This window comes from Caretta caretta, chromosome 2, assembly GCF_965140235.1.
Source record: "Caretta caretta isolate rCarCar2 chromosome 2, rCarCar1.hap1, whole genome shotgun sequence".
In the NCBI taxonomy this organism is placed as follows: domain Eukaryota; kingdom Metazoa; phylum Chordata; order Testudines; family Cheloniidae; genus Caretta; species Caretta caretta.
The window spans coordinates 39,905,003-39,922,541 of NC_134207.1; the positions used below are offsets into that span (position 1 = coordinate 39,905,003).

At 38.8% G+C, this 17,539-nt stretch overlaps 1 protein-coding gene across 7 annotated transcripts in view; it reads right to left on the reverse strand.

Moving 5' to 3' along the window:
• The window catches only part of VPS13B (vacuolar protein sorting 13 homolog B), a 940,751-nt gene that overhangs the window by 465,408 nt on the left and 457,804 nt on the right, over window positions 1–17,539 (reverse strand). For all 7 annotated transcript variants that reach the window (XM_048841327.2, XM_048841328.2, XM_048841325.2 and 4 more), the window contains one exon: window positions 15,150–15,259. In XM_048841327.2, the coding sequence (XP_048697284.2) occupies window positions 15,150–15,259 (110 nt within the window). The remainder of the gene's footprint in view (window positions 1–15,149; window positions 15,260–17,539) is intronic.

A 17,539-nucleotide genomic window follows, 5' to 3' on the forward strand; every position in this document is an offset into this window, starting at 1 on the left:
ATGCCCATCAGTTCCCTAAGGGAGTCAAAGTCTGCTTTTCTGAAGTCCAGGGTCCGTATACTGCTGCTTTCCTTTCTTCCTTATGTCAGGATCCTGAACTCGACCATCTCATGGTCACTGCCTCCCAGGTTCATTTAGTACTTCATTTAAGTAGTTCATTTAAGTAATGGGCATGATGCACAGACTGAAAAACACTGAAGTATCTTTCTGAAGAGTGAATATTAATTATTGTTGTTCATCCTCCATAAAGCTGAAGAAAATTTCCCCCTATATTTCTAGATGTCTTGACTCCTTATCAAGGGGAGCAGAATAAAGCAGTCTGTCATTCTCAAAAATTTCCACTTTTGCTTTTGGTAGCTAGATACCTTAGAATAAGGGAATGTTGCAATGCTGAGGTAATGTCACCTGCCTGTCTAGACAGATAGAAAGACAATGGCCCTCATCGCTGGAGTATCTGAGCACCTTCACAATCACTAATAGGTTTTATCTTCACCGCACCTCTCGGAGGTAGGGAGGTATTATCAAAATTTTACAGATGGGGAACTAAAGCACAGCATATAGATTAAATTACTTGCTCAAGGATACAGCATGGTAATGGTAAAGCTGGGAATTATACTTAGGTCTCCTGATTCCCAGTCCAGTACACTACCCATTAGATCACCCTTTCTACCTCTGTTCCTATTTAAATAAACTAAGTTTAAGGATAGCCACTATACATCTTCAAAGGTATTGACCATTTTTATTATCTCAAGCCTACAAAGGCTTCAAATAATAGGTGAGAGAGAAAAAAGAGAAAGCCTACAAGGCCTGCTAGCAACTAAAAGGATGAAGCAGGCTGGGCCCAGATGTCTTTAGCTGGATCCAACAAATCTCCATTAGTATGTAAGTTTTCTTTCTCTCTATGCAATGCATTATTTGAAACACCTTGAAGATTTTATCCTAAATAGAAGAAAAAAAATACTGTACTTCTCACTTTTCATTTCAACAGATTTTTAAAGACCCTTACAGACCTTTAAGAGCAATAACAAGATGAGAAATATTTCTTCTGAAAGTTGAGCAAACTGCAAGAATCAGAAATGGAAGATAACATGCACAGGGTGCTATGGACACTGATGAATCTGGAAGAGGTAAAAAAGTTATTCCTTAATCACCACTCCTGTTCCCTCCCTCCCCAGTATATGTCAGCTTCAGACAATCGCAGGTTTTTACAACCGTTCTCTTCCCTAAATAATTTTAAAGGAGGATACAGTGTTTAGGCATAAACATACAACCCACACCCTCACCTCCATAACTAACAATGTTGGCAACAATATGAAATTTACAAATCGTGAAACAATTATAAAAACAAAACCCAATAACACTTAGAAATTTGACAAATGTTCAAAACATCTTCTGTATTTTCCAAAGTATGCATCCGATGAAGTGAGCTGTAGCTCACGAAAGCTTATGCTCAAATAAATTGGTTAGTCTCTAAGGTGCCACAAGTACTCCTTTTCTTTTTGCGAATACAGACTAACACGGCTGTTACTCTGAAATATATCTCCTATGAAAACATCAAAAACCATTTAATTATAAATACCTGATGCCCAAGTATCAGGGTCTGCAGAGGAGATAGAACACCGAAATACAGGTAATACATTTTTTGTGCCAAGACAATCAGTACCCCTATGCAAACCTAAATTAGGGGTATTAAATAAAGCTTAAACATTATGTGAAACAAACACTGGTGTATAAATTATATAACTGTTAGTAATGAAAGGAAACACTTTTTGTTTAAGATAAATACAGACTATCCACTAAAACTTAATAATGCACCTTACCAAATTTGCTTACATATGAGAGAAAGAGAGACAGAGATCAAAATGACATCATGATTACAGGAAATGGAACCCTTGAACACAGAATGGGACTTTGTAATCTTGTTATAAGGAGGTAACGTTAATATTTGGTAGATGGTATATATTAGTATTTGGTAGATGGGGTAATAATGAGGGAACAAGGATGATACTACTTTCTGTTTATGCAATTAAAAACTGCTTATATCTTTTTAACCTGTGCCCTGAATTAACTGTCCCAAAATACCAAAAGGCACTTCTGCTCAGCAAAATCAACCAAACAAAATACAAGATAATAAAAACAGGAAACTATAGCTATTTTTTCAAAACACCATAACTTTAAAATACTGCCCGATTTCTACTAAACTTCTCAGAAAACTCTACCCTGCAATAGGATATGGGATGCAAATTTTCAAAAAGGTTGCTTTCTTGAGGAGGAAAGAGAAGGGGCTTTGAAAATCAGGCTCACTGGTCAAATGGGGATCTATTTTCAACCTTAACAAAGAAATGACTAACCCTGCTCCAAATCTAGTTGAATTTAACTAAATATTTAATATAAATAGAATTTAAAAACTGATAGCATCTGTCACAGAGTCTCACGTATAGTGGAATATTTTAATGAAAAAAATCTTCTAAATTATTTTCTAACAATGTTTCATCAATGATCAAAAAGGTACAGAAAAATATCCTTTGAATTTGCTGCCCTTCATCTGTGGCTTATTGCCAGCCACTACAAAAGTGAGGGTAACATAAGTCTATTTTAGAGAAGTACAACAAATCTAGAGAACTAAAGATGTGATTATTTTTAATACCCAAATAATGTAAAATATGTGATTTTTATGTAGAACAGATGGCTAGAGTACGATGTATCCTGGTGTATGCTAATTTTTCTTTTGAGCAGTCATAAGGATTATATACAATGCACAAAAATTACATGTTTTTACTAGCTTTCCTCCTCATGCATTACATTTCAGAACACAGAGCCACAAAGGAAACACTATGGGCTATATTTTCAAAGCTGTGGATGGGGTTTTATATCCATTAAAGTTAGATAGGAGTTATGTGACTAAAACCCCATGCAATTCTTTGAAAATTAACCCAAATGTGTCAAATATTAGACTAATGCTTAGAAGTACTGCTACCTTTAAGCCTGTCTTGATATTTCCATTGTATAAGAGCTACGTATTATTATTATATATTGCTAAGTACATATTATTATATATTACTAAATTCCACCTTTCTAGTGGAAAACTGAGCAATATTTTCCCTACCCACCTTGTTGACCTCTGCGTTATGACATCATCAGTCAAGGAAGACTGGACAAAACTTTTGACACCAGCCAATCAGTAAAGCACTTTGATTAAATGGAGGGGTTACTACTCAGTAAATAAAGCTACTGCCACCTGGATCAACAATATACCCACCTTATCTGACCTGGAAAACTAGAAAAACTCCTTTTTTTCTCACAGCCGAATGCTCTTGCTAAATCTTTCCTGATGTTTTGAACATGTTAGCACTTGATATTTTGCTATGAATATTTTGAAAATATGTATCAGTCAATAAGATATTGAAAATTCAAACTATGTCTCAATTAATCAAATACGCAATAACTACAAATTATTTTTAAAACCAAGGAAAGTCACATTACAAAATAAAAGTTAAAATCTCTCACCAGCTTAGGAATAACCTAAGAGGGTAAGGGATCCTTTCTATCCAGACAACGTGTGGGTGGATCCCTAGCAAGGCCCCATGATAATTATACACTTTTAAAAAAAAAAAAACGTGAAATATTTAGGCCAAGATCTTTTAAAGTAACTAGTGATTTGGGATGTATCACTTCTGATGTCTTAGAGAGGCTTGATTTTTAGAAAATACTGAACCATTCACCCTCTGAAAATCGGTTTCCTTTACAACATATCAGGTTGGATATCCCAAAATCGAGGCACCCAAAAAATGATTATTGCACTTTATTGTGTCAGATCTTTTCTAACCTCTTTGCATAGAGTAAGACCTCTATGGACATTCGGTACTTTACTGCATGGCCTGTAGGGTTTTCTGACAGTGACTGCTGATTACATTTCCTCTTCCAAGAATCACTGCTGCAGCCACTCACTTCTGTGAAAGGAGTATACATCTTTGAAATTAGTGTGGGTCAGCACAGAGTAATGAGCATTAGAAAAAACAACCTTAATTGGTTTAATTATATAGAATATTGCAAGGGTTTGCACTAATAACATATTGTAGAAAAAGACAAAAAAACAAACTAGCAACAGGAAATACTTGCTACTCTGATCATCTGTGAAGACCATCAATATCAGTTTTGAAGGCTTTTAGTGTTGCCACCTCTACTGAATTTATACAAGTAATGTGATTTTGGCCCCTTCTGCAGGAGCACTTGCAAATATGTGATAAGCTCCTACAGTCATGTGATTTCAGAGGAAGAGGGATAGAGACTCCCACACAATGCTTTTTAGTATATGAAAAAATGCACTGAGCTCAAGCCAGGAGACCATGAGCTCTAGTCCCAGCTTTTCCACAGACTGCTGATAATATTTCTGTGATCTTTTATCCCAATATGGGATGGGAAAACTCAGAAATCTCAAAAAGTCTCATTGGATGGGAAAACCATCTCCTGCCCAACTTTACTCTTACAGCTGAAGTGAAAGAGGTCTGAACTGTGGAAATGAAGATTGTGTATTCAAACCCAGCTAATGACCTATGGAGGAAATTATATATAATTTCCATTTTATATATAATGTATGTGTACAGGTACATGTGTATATACCCACACCTACTACAGATTTCTGCAACTGATACATTTTTTGGTGAAAGCAGCCATTTACTTTTTAAAAATGTAAACAGCCATCTTATCAATAGAAACACACTAGTGTCTAAACGTGCATAACTTTCTGACAAATGCATATTGTGGCATGTTTTACTGCTTCTTTATACATCATAATACTAAATACCTTCATAAATGTGCTTTATAATTACTCCTCCAGAAATATTACTAAGATATTTTTACAAAAATAATTAAAAACATTAAAAGAATCCAATTTACAATTATAAACAAAAATGGTTCAGTTTTTCATTTCAGCCAGATGTAGATTTTTCAATTATGGGGCATTACTATTGAAAATCAAAATCCCAGAGCCTTTCATTAGTAGGGGATTATATCACACTACAGCCCAATCACTGATAAGTAGATAACAAGGCTAGAGATGCAGACTGTTCTTCCCCTCCTGAGAGTTTGCAGTTCAGCAAAAGTAGCTTAAAATCAATACCATATTTCACTAGTATCCAATGAAGAAATTCAAAGGCATTATGCAGATTTATGCAGGCATTCAAAAAGTTTGTCATGGATTTTTTTTAACATATTAAATCGAAGTTCACATTGTTCATTTTATTTAAAATGAAAAATGGATAGATGCATGTGGAAATCAAATATGATTATAGGAAGACATCCCCCTTTACCCCTAGAGCACTGACCAGATAGTCACAACAGGAACTACATGGATCCTTACTCAAATATGTAACAGCAGCCACATTTTGGCATGTACATTCACATGCTGAGGAAAAAATACACAAACTTAATACGTTGTTAAACCATACATTGACAACATCAGACTCCCAAAATTCCATTCTTCCTCCAAAGTTATGCAAGAAGCTTACAAGCAGCGCTATGCTGCTCCTAACTTTCTCTCCACTATTCCATTTCTAGTTTAAGGAGGTCAGAGCAAGAATGATGTATGCAACCTGAATGTGAGCAGGACAGCACAGTTGATCTGTGTATAGTTGATAAATAAATGACTTCTCAAAATCCTAAATTTTTGGTATTGGTTATCATTATTAATGCACTTCACAATTAAATCATTTGTGAATTTTCAAACTGCATGAAATTAATTACTAACCCAAAGTCCCCATTGTACAGTACCAAGCACAAACAGAGAGTAATAGGCAGTTCCTGGCCTCAAAGACCTCACAATCTAAATAAATAAGACAAACAGGATACAGAAAGGGATATAATTAAGGATAGAATTTAGTCACAGAGGTCATGGAAGTCATAGATTCTGTGACTTTACTGGACCTCTGTCACTTTGTCTTCAGCTGTCAGCAGTGGGGGCAGAGCTGGGGCTGTGAGTCCCTGACCAGTGGCTTTGGTTGGGGCCGGAGCTATCTGGGGCTGGAGACGAGGCTGTGCACCCTCACCCCACGACTTCAGCCAGAGTAGAGGCTACATGCCATCCCCTGGTCCTGGTCCCCCACGACTTTGGGTGGTGCCAGAGCTGGGGCACTGCACCTCCAACCTGCAGTTTCAGCCAAGCTAGAATTGGGGCTGTGTGCCCCCAACCCGTGGCTTCAGCCAGAGCCAGGCTGTGCACCCTCTTTGCCCCCTAGGCCTTTAGCCGGTGGCAGAGCCAGGGCTGTGTGCTCCCTTGCCCCCAGCAGCTGGGGCTGTGTGCTCCCCACCCCCATGTCTTCGTCTGGGACTGGAGCCAGACCTGGAACTGGTTCTGTGTGCCCCCGCCCTGCGGTTTTGGTGAGGCTGAACCTGGGGCTGTGCGCCCCACCTCTGGTGGCTGTGGCAGGGACAGGGCTGTGCCCCCCGGCATGGCCATGGGTTTGGGGCTGTTTCCCCCGCCATGGGGCTGCAGCTGTCATTCCTTCCCTCCTCCCAGCTCTCTCTCTGTCCTCATTATTTTTAGTAAAAGTCACAGACAGGTCACATCTGCCATGAATTTTTGTTTATTGCCCCTGACCTGTCTGTGACTTTTACTAAAAATAACTGTCACAAAATCTTAACCTTAGATATAATACACAATCAGAGTGAACAATATGATGGCAGCAAACATCATGGCAATTCCACAATTATTTATTATTATTATGGTGGGTTTACTTAGGTGTAAGCTGAATGGAAAGAAAAATGGAGAGAGAGAGGACATTGAACGGAAGGGAAAAGAGGTAGATGTGGAGTGAAGTACAGATTAAGAGACTGGGAGGGAGGGGAAGAGAGAGTCAAAACTGTAGTTCTCTAGAGCGACTGCAGAAGGAGCCAAACCGTAGAATGTTTGTAGGCCCCAGTTTGGCTCCTTCTGCAGTCGCTCCTCCTGGCTGGACTCTCAGTAAGGAAAGACACAATTATTTCCATGACATTCTCAAAGAAAAATGCATAATTGTGTTAATTTTACACAATACATAGAATAGCATTCTGAACCAAATTATTAGTTGTTTGAGTCACTGAAAACTATTACTCAATCTTACTAATTATTATTTTGGATCTTCTGGAAGATTAATGAGAGCTTATAAAACTTTATGGCTCACCAGCGTGTGAAAATCCTGTTGCTAAAAACAAAAAAATATATACAGATTTCAACCTGGCGTATGTATAAACAGGGACCCTACAAGACTCCCTTTAGAGATAAGAGTGCATGTAGAACTGATATATTTAAAGCAGGAAATAATCTTATTAACATCTTCATTTCAATTATACCTTGTGACTTTCAGTTCCATAGTTTGATTATGTGGCTTGTTTAAAGTGTTTCTTTTTATCAAATTTAATGCCTTCAGTGCATTTGAATGTCTTCTTGTTCTTGTAGTATGAGAACGAAGGTAAATACAGCACACATATTTATCCTCTGTACTACTCAGAGCCTTGTATGCCTCTGTCATATCCCCCCTTATTAATCTGTTATCTAAATTTCACAGATCCCAATCTTTTCAACCTCTCTTTATATACCCAGACAAAATTATATTAAGACAGAATTACAGTTAAAAGTACACATGAAAAATTTAAAGTAAAACACACCATGGGGATATTGTATTTATCCCAAAAACTAGCATTACAAATTCTGGAAATCCAGAGTGAAGATTAAATTAAAAAAAATCAAAACAAGGAAAGGTATGGAAAAGAAGATGGGGCACTCAAACAACCTTAACTCTGCCCTGTAGTGACACCATAACTGTACAATTAAGATTAATGCATATAGTATTTGTAGGCCCAAATTAGATTAAATTGATTTTTAAAGATGCATTAGATTTCTTAGTTTTTTTCTCCTCATCGTATCATTATTTTACAGGAAGTACAGGATACAACTTTCCTAAAATTTTGGGGCATTGTGTGTGTATTCAGACCAAAGATCTGGTTTGGATCTCTCGTTACTTTTTACAGGGATATTTGAAATACATGAGATATGTATGCAGTATCATGACTTCGTAACTCATATTTAAAATGAAATAATATTTAAAAGCTATAAACAAAAAGTATAACTTTTTTTTTCTTTCTACACTTCAAGTGCAATTGTAAGACTGATGCTTGTATACTAGGGAAAGAGGTTTCATGAATCACAGAAACTTATGACAATACTTGTCCGAAAGTAGCATGTTATGCATTTTTGTCTCCCTCTAAACTGTGGAAAAATACATGTAGTTGGTGAAGAATGTTTTTGTTTTCTTATACAAATCAGTTCTTAAGATAATGAACTGTACCTCTCTTCAAATAAAACAGATATGTGATCATATCTTTGGCTACATTATTTTACTCAATACAGTGTCAATGCTTTATCACAGACTCAAGCTTTAAATCCTTGAATGTGTTCAGAATGGATATCATCTGAAGGAAAATGTTCCCTTGCCAACATTATTTCAGTGTAAGCAGCAATAGTTTTAAATGAAGATGCATTTCTGACACTATACAGAAAATGATATTTTTATAATTTTACCCAAGTTATAAGCATAACTACAATGATAATAATAGCAAAAATGTTCAGAATTGGCTGCTTATACAGAATTTCCTAAATCCATATTTAAACATTTAGATGGAAGTGGCCTGATTTTCAGAGGTCTTGAGCAACCATAAATCCTACTAAAGTTAGTAACAACAGCAGGTGTTCAGCACCTCTGACAAATCAGGCCACTTTTTAATGACATGCCTAGACCTTGATGAAGGTACCTAGGTTTGAAAATCTGGGGCAATAATTTTATTTATAAAACACTCCATTTCCAAGATTCTTGAAGAGCTGTACAATATATATAATATGACACAAATTTAAATACAATTTAACATAATTAACAAAATAAAAACTGAACAAGGGTATCCAAATGCAAACCTGTTAATAGATATTACATATATCAGACCCAATAGAATGAACTTCAATATTAAATATATGGGGATAGTCAACTGACCCAGTAAACACTGGAGAGACAAGGCGGGTGAGATAATCTCTCTTATTGGACCATCTTCTGTTGGTGAAAGAGACAAGCTTTCAAGTTTACACAATTCTTCTTCAGCTCTGGGGCATTTCAGGTCCCAGAATAAGGTAAAGTTGGCCAGTAGTAATGGGACTAGTAGAAACTTTTCTGATACAACCACTCAAGAATGTGGGCAGACAGGTCACCTGTTCCCGATGATGTTTGACAAATAGCTTTAGAATGAAGAGGAAAGAAGAAGCCTTACTGCTCACTTATCTCAAAAAAAGAGCAGAAATAGAAAAGGTTGAGAAACAGCGATGAAAATAAGTAAAGGCCTCGAGATACTTCCATATGAAGAGAAGACTGGGACCACTTATTTTAGAAAGGAGACATGGCAAAACTGTAAAAAATTATGAATAGGAAAGAGCAGAAAAATCAGGAATACCTATACCCCCTCTCAAACTGCAAGGACAAGGAAACACTCAATGAAATTGAAAGAAAAACAATTTAAAATGAATAAAAGAAAATATCTTTTTCTTTGTTTAATACCCAACACCTAATTAACCTGTGGAACTCAATTTCACAAGATGTCAATGGGAGCAAGAGTTTAGTAAGAGTCAAAAATAAGCATTAGACAAACAAACTTCCACTATGGACAGCTTATTCTGTAATTATGAGTCTCTCTTCCATCTGGTTCTGACCGGAAGGAAACTAAACTAACAGACCAATGGTCTGATCCATTGTGTCAATTTTAATGTTCTCTTAAAACTGTTGCCCTCACCAAGACATCAGCAATGAGAATGTTAACAGGCTACTGGCCTGCCTAACACAGAAGACAACAAAAAGTGAAGGAGATTTCCCAACTAAAAGAAGATTCAAAATCGCACAAAACTTGGCTTGTTTAAGGCCTAGCCTGAAATTCCTGGATGTTTTCCAAAACATGTGTTGAACCTCAACGAATCTGGGCCAATGTCTGAGTTTGGAACAAACTGCCTGTCAGGGTTCCTTCTCCACTCTGAACTCTGGGGTACAGATGTGAGGACCTGCATCCAAGACCCCCTAACCTTATTTTTACCAGCTTAGATTAAAAACTTTCCCAAGGCACAAATTCCATCTTGTCCTTGAACAGTATGCTGCCACCACCAAGTGATTTAGACAAAGAATCAGGGAAAGGACCAATTGGAGTGCCCGTTTCCCCAAAATATCCCCCAAGCCCTTACACCCCCTTTCCTGGAGAGGCTTGAGAATAATATCCTAGCCAATTGGTTACAAAGTGAACACAGACCCAAATCCCTGGATCTTTGGACACTGAAAAAAAATCAATCAGTTCTTAAAAGAAGAATTTTATTTAAAAAAAAAAAGAAAAGGTTAAAATCCCCTCTGTAAAATCAGGTTGGAAGATAACTTTACAGGGTAACAAAAGGTGCACAAAACACAGAGGAACCCCCTCTAGCCTTAGTTTCAAAGTTACAACAAAACAGGGATAAACCTCCCTCCAGCAAAGGGAAAATTCACAAGTTGAGAAAACAAAGATAAACTAATACGCCTTGCCTGGCTGTACTTACAATTTATGTAATATGAGAGACTGGTTCAGAATGGTTTGGAGGACGTGGATTGATGTCCGGTCCCTCTTAGTCCCAAGAGCGAAAGAACACAGAAACCAAGGACCCAAAACAAAGCCTCTCGCCCTCCCCCAGATTTGAAATGTCCCCATTGGTTCCTTTGGTCAGGTGCCAACCAGGTTATTTGAGCTTCTTAACCCCTTACAGGTAAGGAGGAATTTTAGGTTATCCTTATGGTTATGACACTGCCAAACCAGATGACTTTCATAATCTTATTTTGTAATTGGCTAGAAGGGTTGTTTTTGAGAGATTACTCTTTTACTTTATTTCAACTTTTAATGTATCTATATAAACTGGAGATGGATTTTATACAAAACTTAAAATAAAAAAGATAGATACATTGATTGTGGCACCCAATATTACCATACAAAATATCATAACTCAAAGGACACAAAAACTTGAGGACATACTATATCAACATGTTAACAAAAGTGCCCAACAATCCAGCACCCTGCTGGAGAAGGCTCCAAAAAAAAGATGGGCATTGCAACATATCCTAGAAGCCTGCAATTTCAAGCTTTAACAGATTAAAGGGGAATCAAATGCTATAGTTAATATTCCTTGACAGAAAATATCTTGTCAGATGGACAGAAACACATTGGTTCCCTATATCTCTTCTATGTATATAACATACAAATATACATTTAAAACACATGTAATTACAGATCACATATCGGAGCTGTGACAGTCAGAGATGTGTGTCAAATTATGAATACCATGAATGCCCCGCCATTTATAATACTAAAAAATGGTACTAATCTTCCGTAACTTTGTGTTGCACATATCCATTCCACTCCTCATGTGCACATGCTCTGCACACAGTTGTTAGAAAATTTTCCCTCAGAAAAACCCATCAGGGCAGCCTGAGTCCCCTCTCCTGTCATGTGCCACTGTATTACAATATAAAGGGCCCAGCCTCTCACAGCACCCTCAGTTCCTTCTTGTCAGTCAACTTCAATGCAGAGGGACAGGAGGATGGACCATAGTATGGAAGTGTGCAACACATCTTAAAGAACAATTACAGAAGTTTAGTAACCATTTTTTATTCTTCAAGTGAATTCACATGAGCATTCCACTCTTGGTGACCCATAAGCCATAAAGAAGGAGAAGGGATTGGAATCTATGTAACACAGAAAGACAACTCATCCAAATTTAGCATTGTCTCTTGAGTGCTGAGTGTTGGCATAATGGGATGCAAAGACATGGACTGAAGACCAGGTTGTTGCTCTACAAGTGTCCTGGATGGGGACTTGTGCAAGAAATGCCACCAAGGCTGCTTGAGATCTTGTGAAATGAGCAGCTACTTTGCTTGTTGGGGAAATGCCAGCCAAATCACAACATTCACAAATACAGGATGCTGTCCACAATTAAACTGTCTATGAAGAGACTGGGAGACCCTGCATTCTGTCTGTGATGGCCACAAATAGTTGGGTTGAAAACTGGAACTGTTTAGTACTATCTATGTAGAACATCAAAGCCCTTCTAACACCAAGGGTGTGCAGGGGTTGCTCCTCTTATTGGTGTGTGGTTTGGGGTAAAACATAAGTAAGTAAATTGACATGTTAATAGGAAAGTTAGATACCACTTTAGAGATAAATCTTGGATGAGCAAATATATTTTTGTTCTTAAAGAAAATTTTATAAGGAGGTTTAGACATCAGAGCACGTAGCTCAGCCATACTCCTGGCAAAGTGATGGCTACTAAAAAACCTCACGTTCAATGATAGGTGTGGCAAGGAGCACCTTGCTAATGGCTCAAACTAAGTTCAAGCCTCATGGAGGAATAAGTTCCCTTCTCCGAGGGTACAACCTTTCCAGGCCTTTCAATAATCTGATTGTCATATCATCAGCAATTTTAGAATGACTGTCCAAGTAAGGATGGAAAGTTGATACTGCTGCTAGGTGGACCTTGACAGAACTAATCACCAACCATGAATGTTTTAGGTGTAATAAATAGTCCAGGATACACTGGATTGAGGACTGCATTGGTGAAACCCAAAATCGACAAGACCAGATGGGAAAATGCTTCCACTTCAAAATGTAAATAATCTTGGTGAAGGGCTTTCTACTATTTAGTAAAACATTGCAAACTTGCTCCAAGCAAGACTCCTATTTTTGATTTAGCCATAGAGCCTCCAGGCTGTTAAATGAAGTACCTGCTGGTTCCGGTAGAGCACCTGACAAAGATCCTGCAAAATTATGTCTGGATCCAAAGGAAGTGAAATTGGAGCCTTTACCAACAGATCCAGGAGAGTGGAGAAGCAGTGCTGCCAGGACCACCCTGGGACTATTAGTATAACCTGGGCATGGTCTAATTTGATCTTTTGCAACACTCTGTGTAGAAGGCACAGCTTCTTCAGCCAAGACAATAGGCAAGTGTCCATGATGGAACTGGGACTGCAACCTTGTAGGGAACAAAACTGATGGCATTTCCTGTTGGCCCTGGTTGTGAACACTGCTGGAAAATGCAGCTGGCTACATCCAGGGAGAGAGACCACTTGTGGTGACTCAAACGATCTGCTTAGGTGGTCTGCAAGCTCATTCTGCAATCCTGGAATGTAAGAGGCTTTGAGATTGATTGAATTAGGAATGCAAAAGTTCTATAGCCTCTTGACAAAGTGGAAAACAGAGGATTCCTCCCTGCCTGTTGGAGAAAAACATTACTGCTGTGTTGTCTGTGAGGACAAACAGTCTTTTTCCCTTGACCTGAGATAGGAAAGCCTGAGAGGCTAGGCAGACAGCCCTTACCTCCCTGACATTGATATGTAGAGACATGAGGAGACCATAAGGACCAAAAACCCTGAGTTTGTAAGGGGACCCAGATAAGCCCCACTCCCAGACAGCCACATCCATCACCAATGTTAACAAAGATTGATAGCAGGCCAAGGGAATGCCTGCACATACATTGACCAAGTCTGTCCACCAATCTAGAGATATCAGTATGCTAGAGAGCACATTCAGCAGAGAGTTCAGATGGTGACAACTTGGTGAATAAATGGAGGCCAGCCAACTCTGAAGAACCCTGAGATATAATCTGGTATGTGCACAAGACTGCATGTCCCAGGAGCCTCGTAGAGTTTAAGGCTACACTACTAACTAAGTACTGGTCAACTAGAAACTATTTACATTAAATTTACAACAAGCACTCCAAGAGCACTTGCTATGGCAAGCCAAGCAAGTCCAACGGCCATCATGGATGGTAAGAAGGAACTGAGCAGAATCTGGGGCAGCTGGACCTTTTATATCAGCATGCAGTGGTGGGCAACAGCAGAGAGTGCTCACACTGCCCTGATGGATACCACTGAGGGAAAAATTTCTGATGACTATGCGTGGGGCACACACACAGCAAGAATGGAATGCACATGTACAAGCACTCGAAGAACAACCTTCAGTGTAGGTTTTGTAGCAGAGGTTTGACACCTAGTAGACAAACTGTCTGAGCAGCTGTGAAATAACAGTCAAGGGGCATCAACAGTGAATAACTGTTCCCTACCAAAATAATGGGTTTTCTATGAGCAGGTCCATTGACTTTCAATGCTTTTCTACAGAGAAGCCAACTGGTGAGGAGCCCTGGAATCTGGACCTGCTCCCGTCCCCAGCTCACTGAGGAGACAGTCAGCTTTAAAAGAACTACTTCTCTAAGTCAGAGAGACCAAGATGGCCAGGCTGAGAAGGCCAGAAGGGCTGTGTGGCCTAAGGTCTCAGACCATGACTCACTGGGTGGAGAGGTCAGACTGAGGGAATGTGTGTTTAGAAGGTTGTTATTTTCCATAAGTCTGTAATTCTCCTGTGCTTTTTAAGAGTAGGTGTGTGATAAGATAGGCCTGTAACAAGCATGTGCTGCCTTGCTTTACTGCCACATTGTCCCTGAAGGGTTTAACTAAGATACCCGAGTTCCCACAGCCAGGTGGACTCTGTGGGGAGTGTGTCTAAGCAACTGGGGGCTTGGGAGGGCTGTGGCGCTGGTTCTGGGATCTTGGTGGCTGGATTGCAGGACCCCACCACCTAAGAAGGGTATCTGATGGGGGCCTGTACCTGGGAGCGCACATGAGACACGCAAGGTTTGCCTACACAGCAGCTAGGAGAACTAGCACTCTGAAAACAGCAGTGTGGCCAAGCGGCAGGGGCTGCAGCTTTGTGCTAGGGACCTGACTACCTACCATCAAGAGGGTTGGACAGCTGTAACCAGTGCCACACTGCTATTTTTAGTGCACTAGTTCGAGCAGAGCTAGCTCATGTACTTCTACTCACACTGGGAATTACACCTCCCAACTGCTGTGTATACATGCCCCCAGATTAGTGATCAGTCAGTGAAGCATATGGGATTCAGAGGTTGAATCCAATCAAAACAGAATGTGGGACAGGGACAGGTTATGACGGTATCCTTCATAATAAACGTAGTCTGGAGTAATATAACATAAAATTTTCACATTAAATGAGAGAATGTGGTATAGGGAAAGGTTATTTTTATATACACAAAGAACTGATTTCTCAAGAATTCCTACCTGTTGGATGTGTCTACTACTTCGTTTCTGAGGTTGGTACATAAGCCAAGTATACAAGACTGGATCAATATTGACGGCTAATCCCTGCACGCTGGCCAAAAGTACAGCACCTAGATAGCATAAAGAGAAAATGAAATTAAAAAGATAAACTATATAAACACATACACAAATATGTATTTTCTTTAGTAGATACAAATCCTTTTTGAAAAAGAAAAAGTTACCATTGTGCAGTGATTACACTTTAAAAGTTCACTCCAGTTTTAGAAACGTTACGAGTTGTAGAGGTAACCTCCATTTTAAGACTAGGTACCACATAAACTGATAGAGTATTTTAAAATGGAATTAACTTTTTAATTGTGAACACTGTATGTGCTGTAAATTTGTCACATGCCTCTTTTGATTAGGATAGAATTTTTTTATTTTGTTGATGGTATATCATAATACAACATTCCTTTATTTTATTTTAAATAAATGGTTTAGTAAAATGGCAATTTTGAAAGCGATAAACATTTCTAAGCACAAAAAATGACCCTATATCTTTATAAAGAGAAGTGGAAAAAGAAAGTCGGAAAAGGTGGAAGAAGAATGGAAAATCAAGGAATCTTACAGAGGAAAGAAAATAGTTCTGCACATTAACCTCCTCACATAAAAGCCCCCTGGACATCACATAAGATTGCTGTTAATAATTTCTGATTGTCAGTGATTCCATAAACTATTCACAGCCTTCAAGTGAAGTCTTTCACAGCTGTCTTTGGCTTTCATGATTCTTAAAATCTGCCAATCAACTCCTCTAAGCACCTACATTTCATGAGGCTTGCCCTAAATTGGAGGGGGGGAGGGGTGGACCTGAACAAATAATCCTGTTCACCTCTGACTTCCCAGGTTTTACTAGGATCTGTATTTCTGCTAATTGTCCTTATTGAGAAGGACAGGCCTTACTCCATCACCCATGCACTAGACTGGATGAAAATTTAAAATGAACCCAAACAGTGAACCTCAAAAGTTGAAGAGACTCCAGACACACAGTTACAGCTCACTTCATTTACAGTTTTCAGAGTAACAGCTGTGTTAGTCTGTATTCGCAAAAAGAAAAGGAGTACTTGTGGCACCTTAGAGACTAACCAATTTATTTGAGCATGAGCTTTCGTGAGCTACAGCTCACTTCATCGAAAGCTCATGCTCAAATAAATTGGTTAGTCTCTAAGGTGCCACAAGTACTCCTTTTCTTTTTTCATTTACAGTGGAGACTGCAAAGATCTCATGGAAAATGAAGTGTGCCACAAAGGCCAATGCAACTGACCACCATTCTTATTGCCAGCAGGAACACACAACATGTGGGGGCCTCTCAATTGTAGTCACATCCCTTTTGCTTCCAACAAGTGATCAGTCTGACAATTCATAACCACTCCTTTGGTCCCAGCAACTGCTGAGGCTTCTGTGTTTCTCTCACAGTCAGAACGGTAAAACAGTTGGAGAAAGAACAAACCCAAATGTCCAGCAGAGACTTATCGGGAAGATTAGTGGATTGTGGAAATCACAAGACAGCAGAACTGTGTATATCATATAAACCCCTATTCATCACATCACAAAAGTGAGAAACTTGGCAGCTTTGTAAATGGTGTGGGGAAAAGGAAGCAGAAAACAAAATGGAGAAAATGCACAACATTTCTTGGTTTTGCTTTTGTACTTTTGTGTGTGTGTGTGTGCTGCAAACACAGCTGTTTTCACAAAAAAATCGTGAATGTAACCCAAAGCTCACAACTTCTCTCCCTAGACTCTTTTCTCAGCCAACAGAAACACGATGTAAGAATTGAGCCTTGTAGCCACAGGCCCAAAGAAAATAATGTAACCCATTCTTCCCCCAAAAAAGAAAACACTTGTAATCGGACGGTGGGGTCAACTTTCTCGATAGTGAGCCAGAGGGGGATGCCTTGGAGCATTCTTCCAGCTGGTGCTCTGCCCAAAGCAGACTTCAATTATCTCTCTGTCCTGGGCAAAACATTATTTGGATGGATATTGTCAGATACCCTACCCTATTGACCCACTAGAGATTACAAGGCAAAACCCTAGAGAGGGAGACATTATACACACTAGAAAAGGCTCTCCTACAAGATTGACCAGAAGATTAAAAAAAAAGATAAGAAAAAAGTTAGAATGGAGAAAAGAGAAAACTGAACAACCATGAAAAGGAAACAATCAAACCACGCGTCGGTTTTGAAAAGTTTGTATTGAAAATGTTATGTACTAAACATTAATATTCATTTGCATTCCCATCTTTTATAACCAATGTTTTAGAAGATTATGCAGATAGGAAGTGCTGTGAAATATTTTTGCTTGGGTTCTCTTCAATTTACGAAATCCCTAGAATCAGTTACCCCTGTGACCAAAAA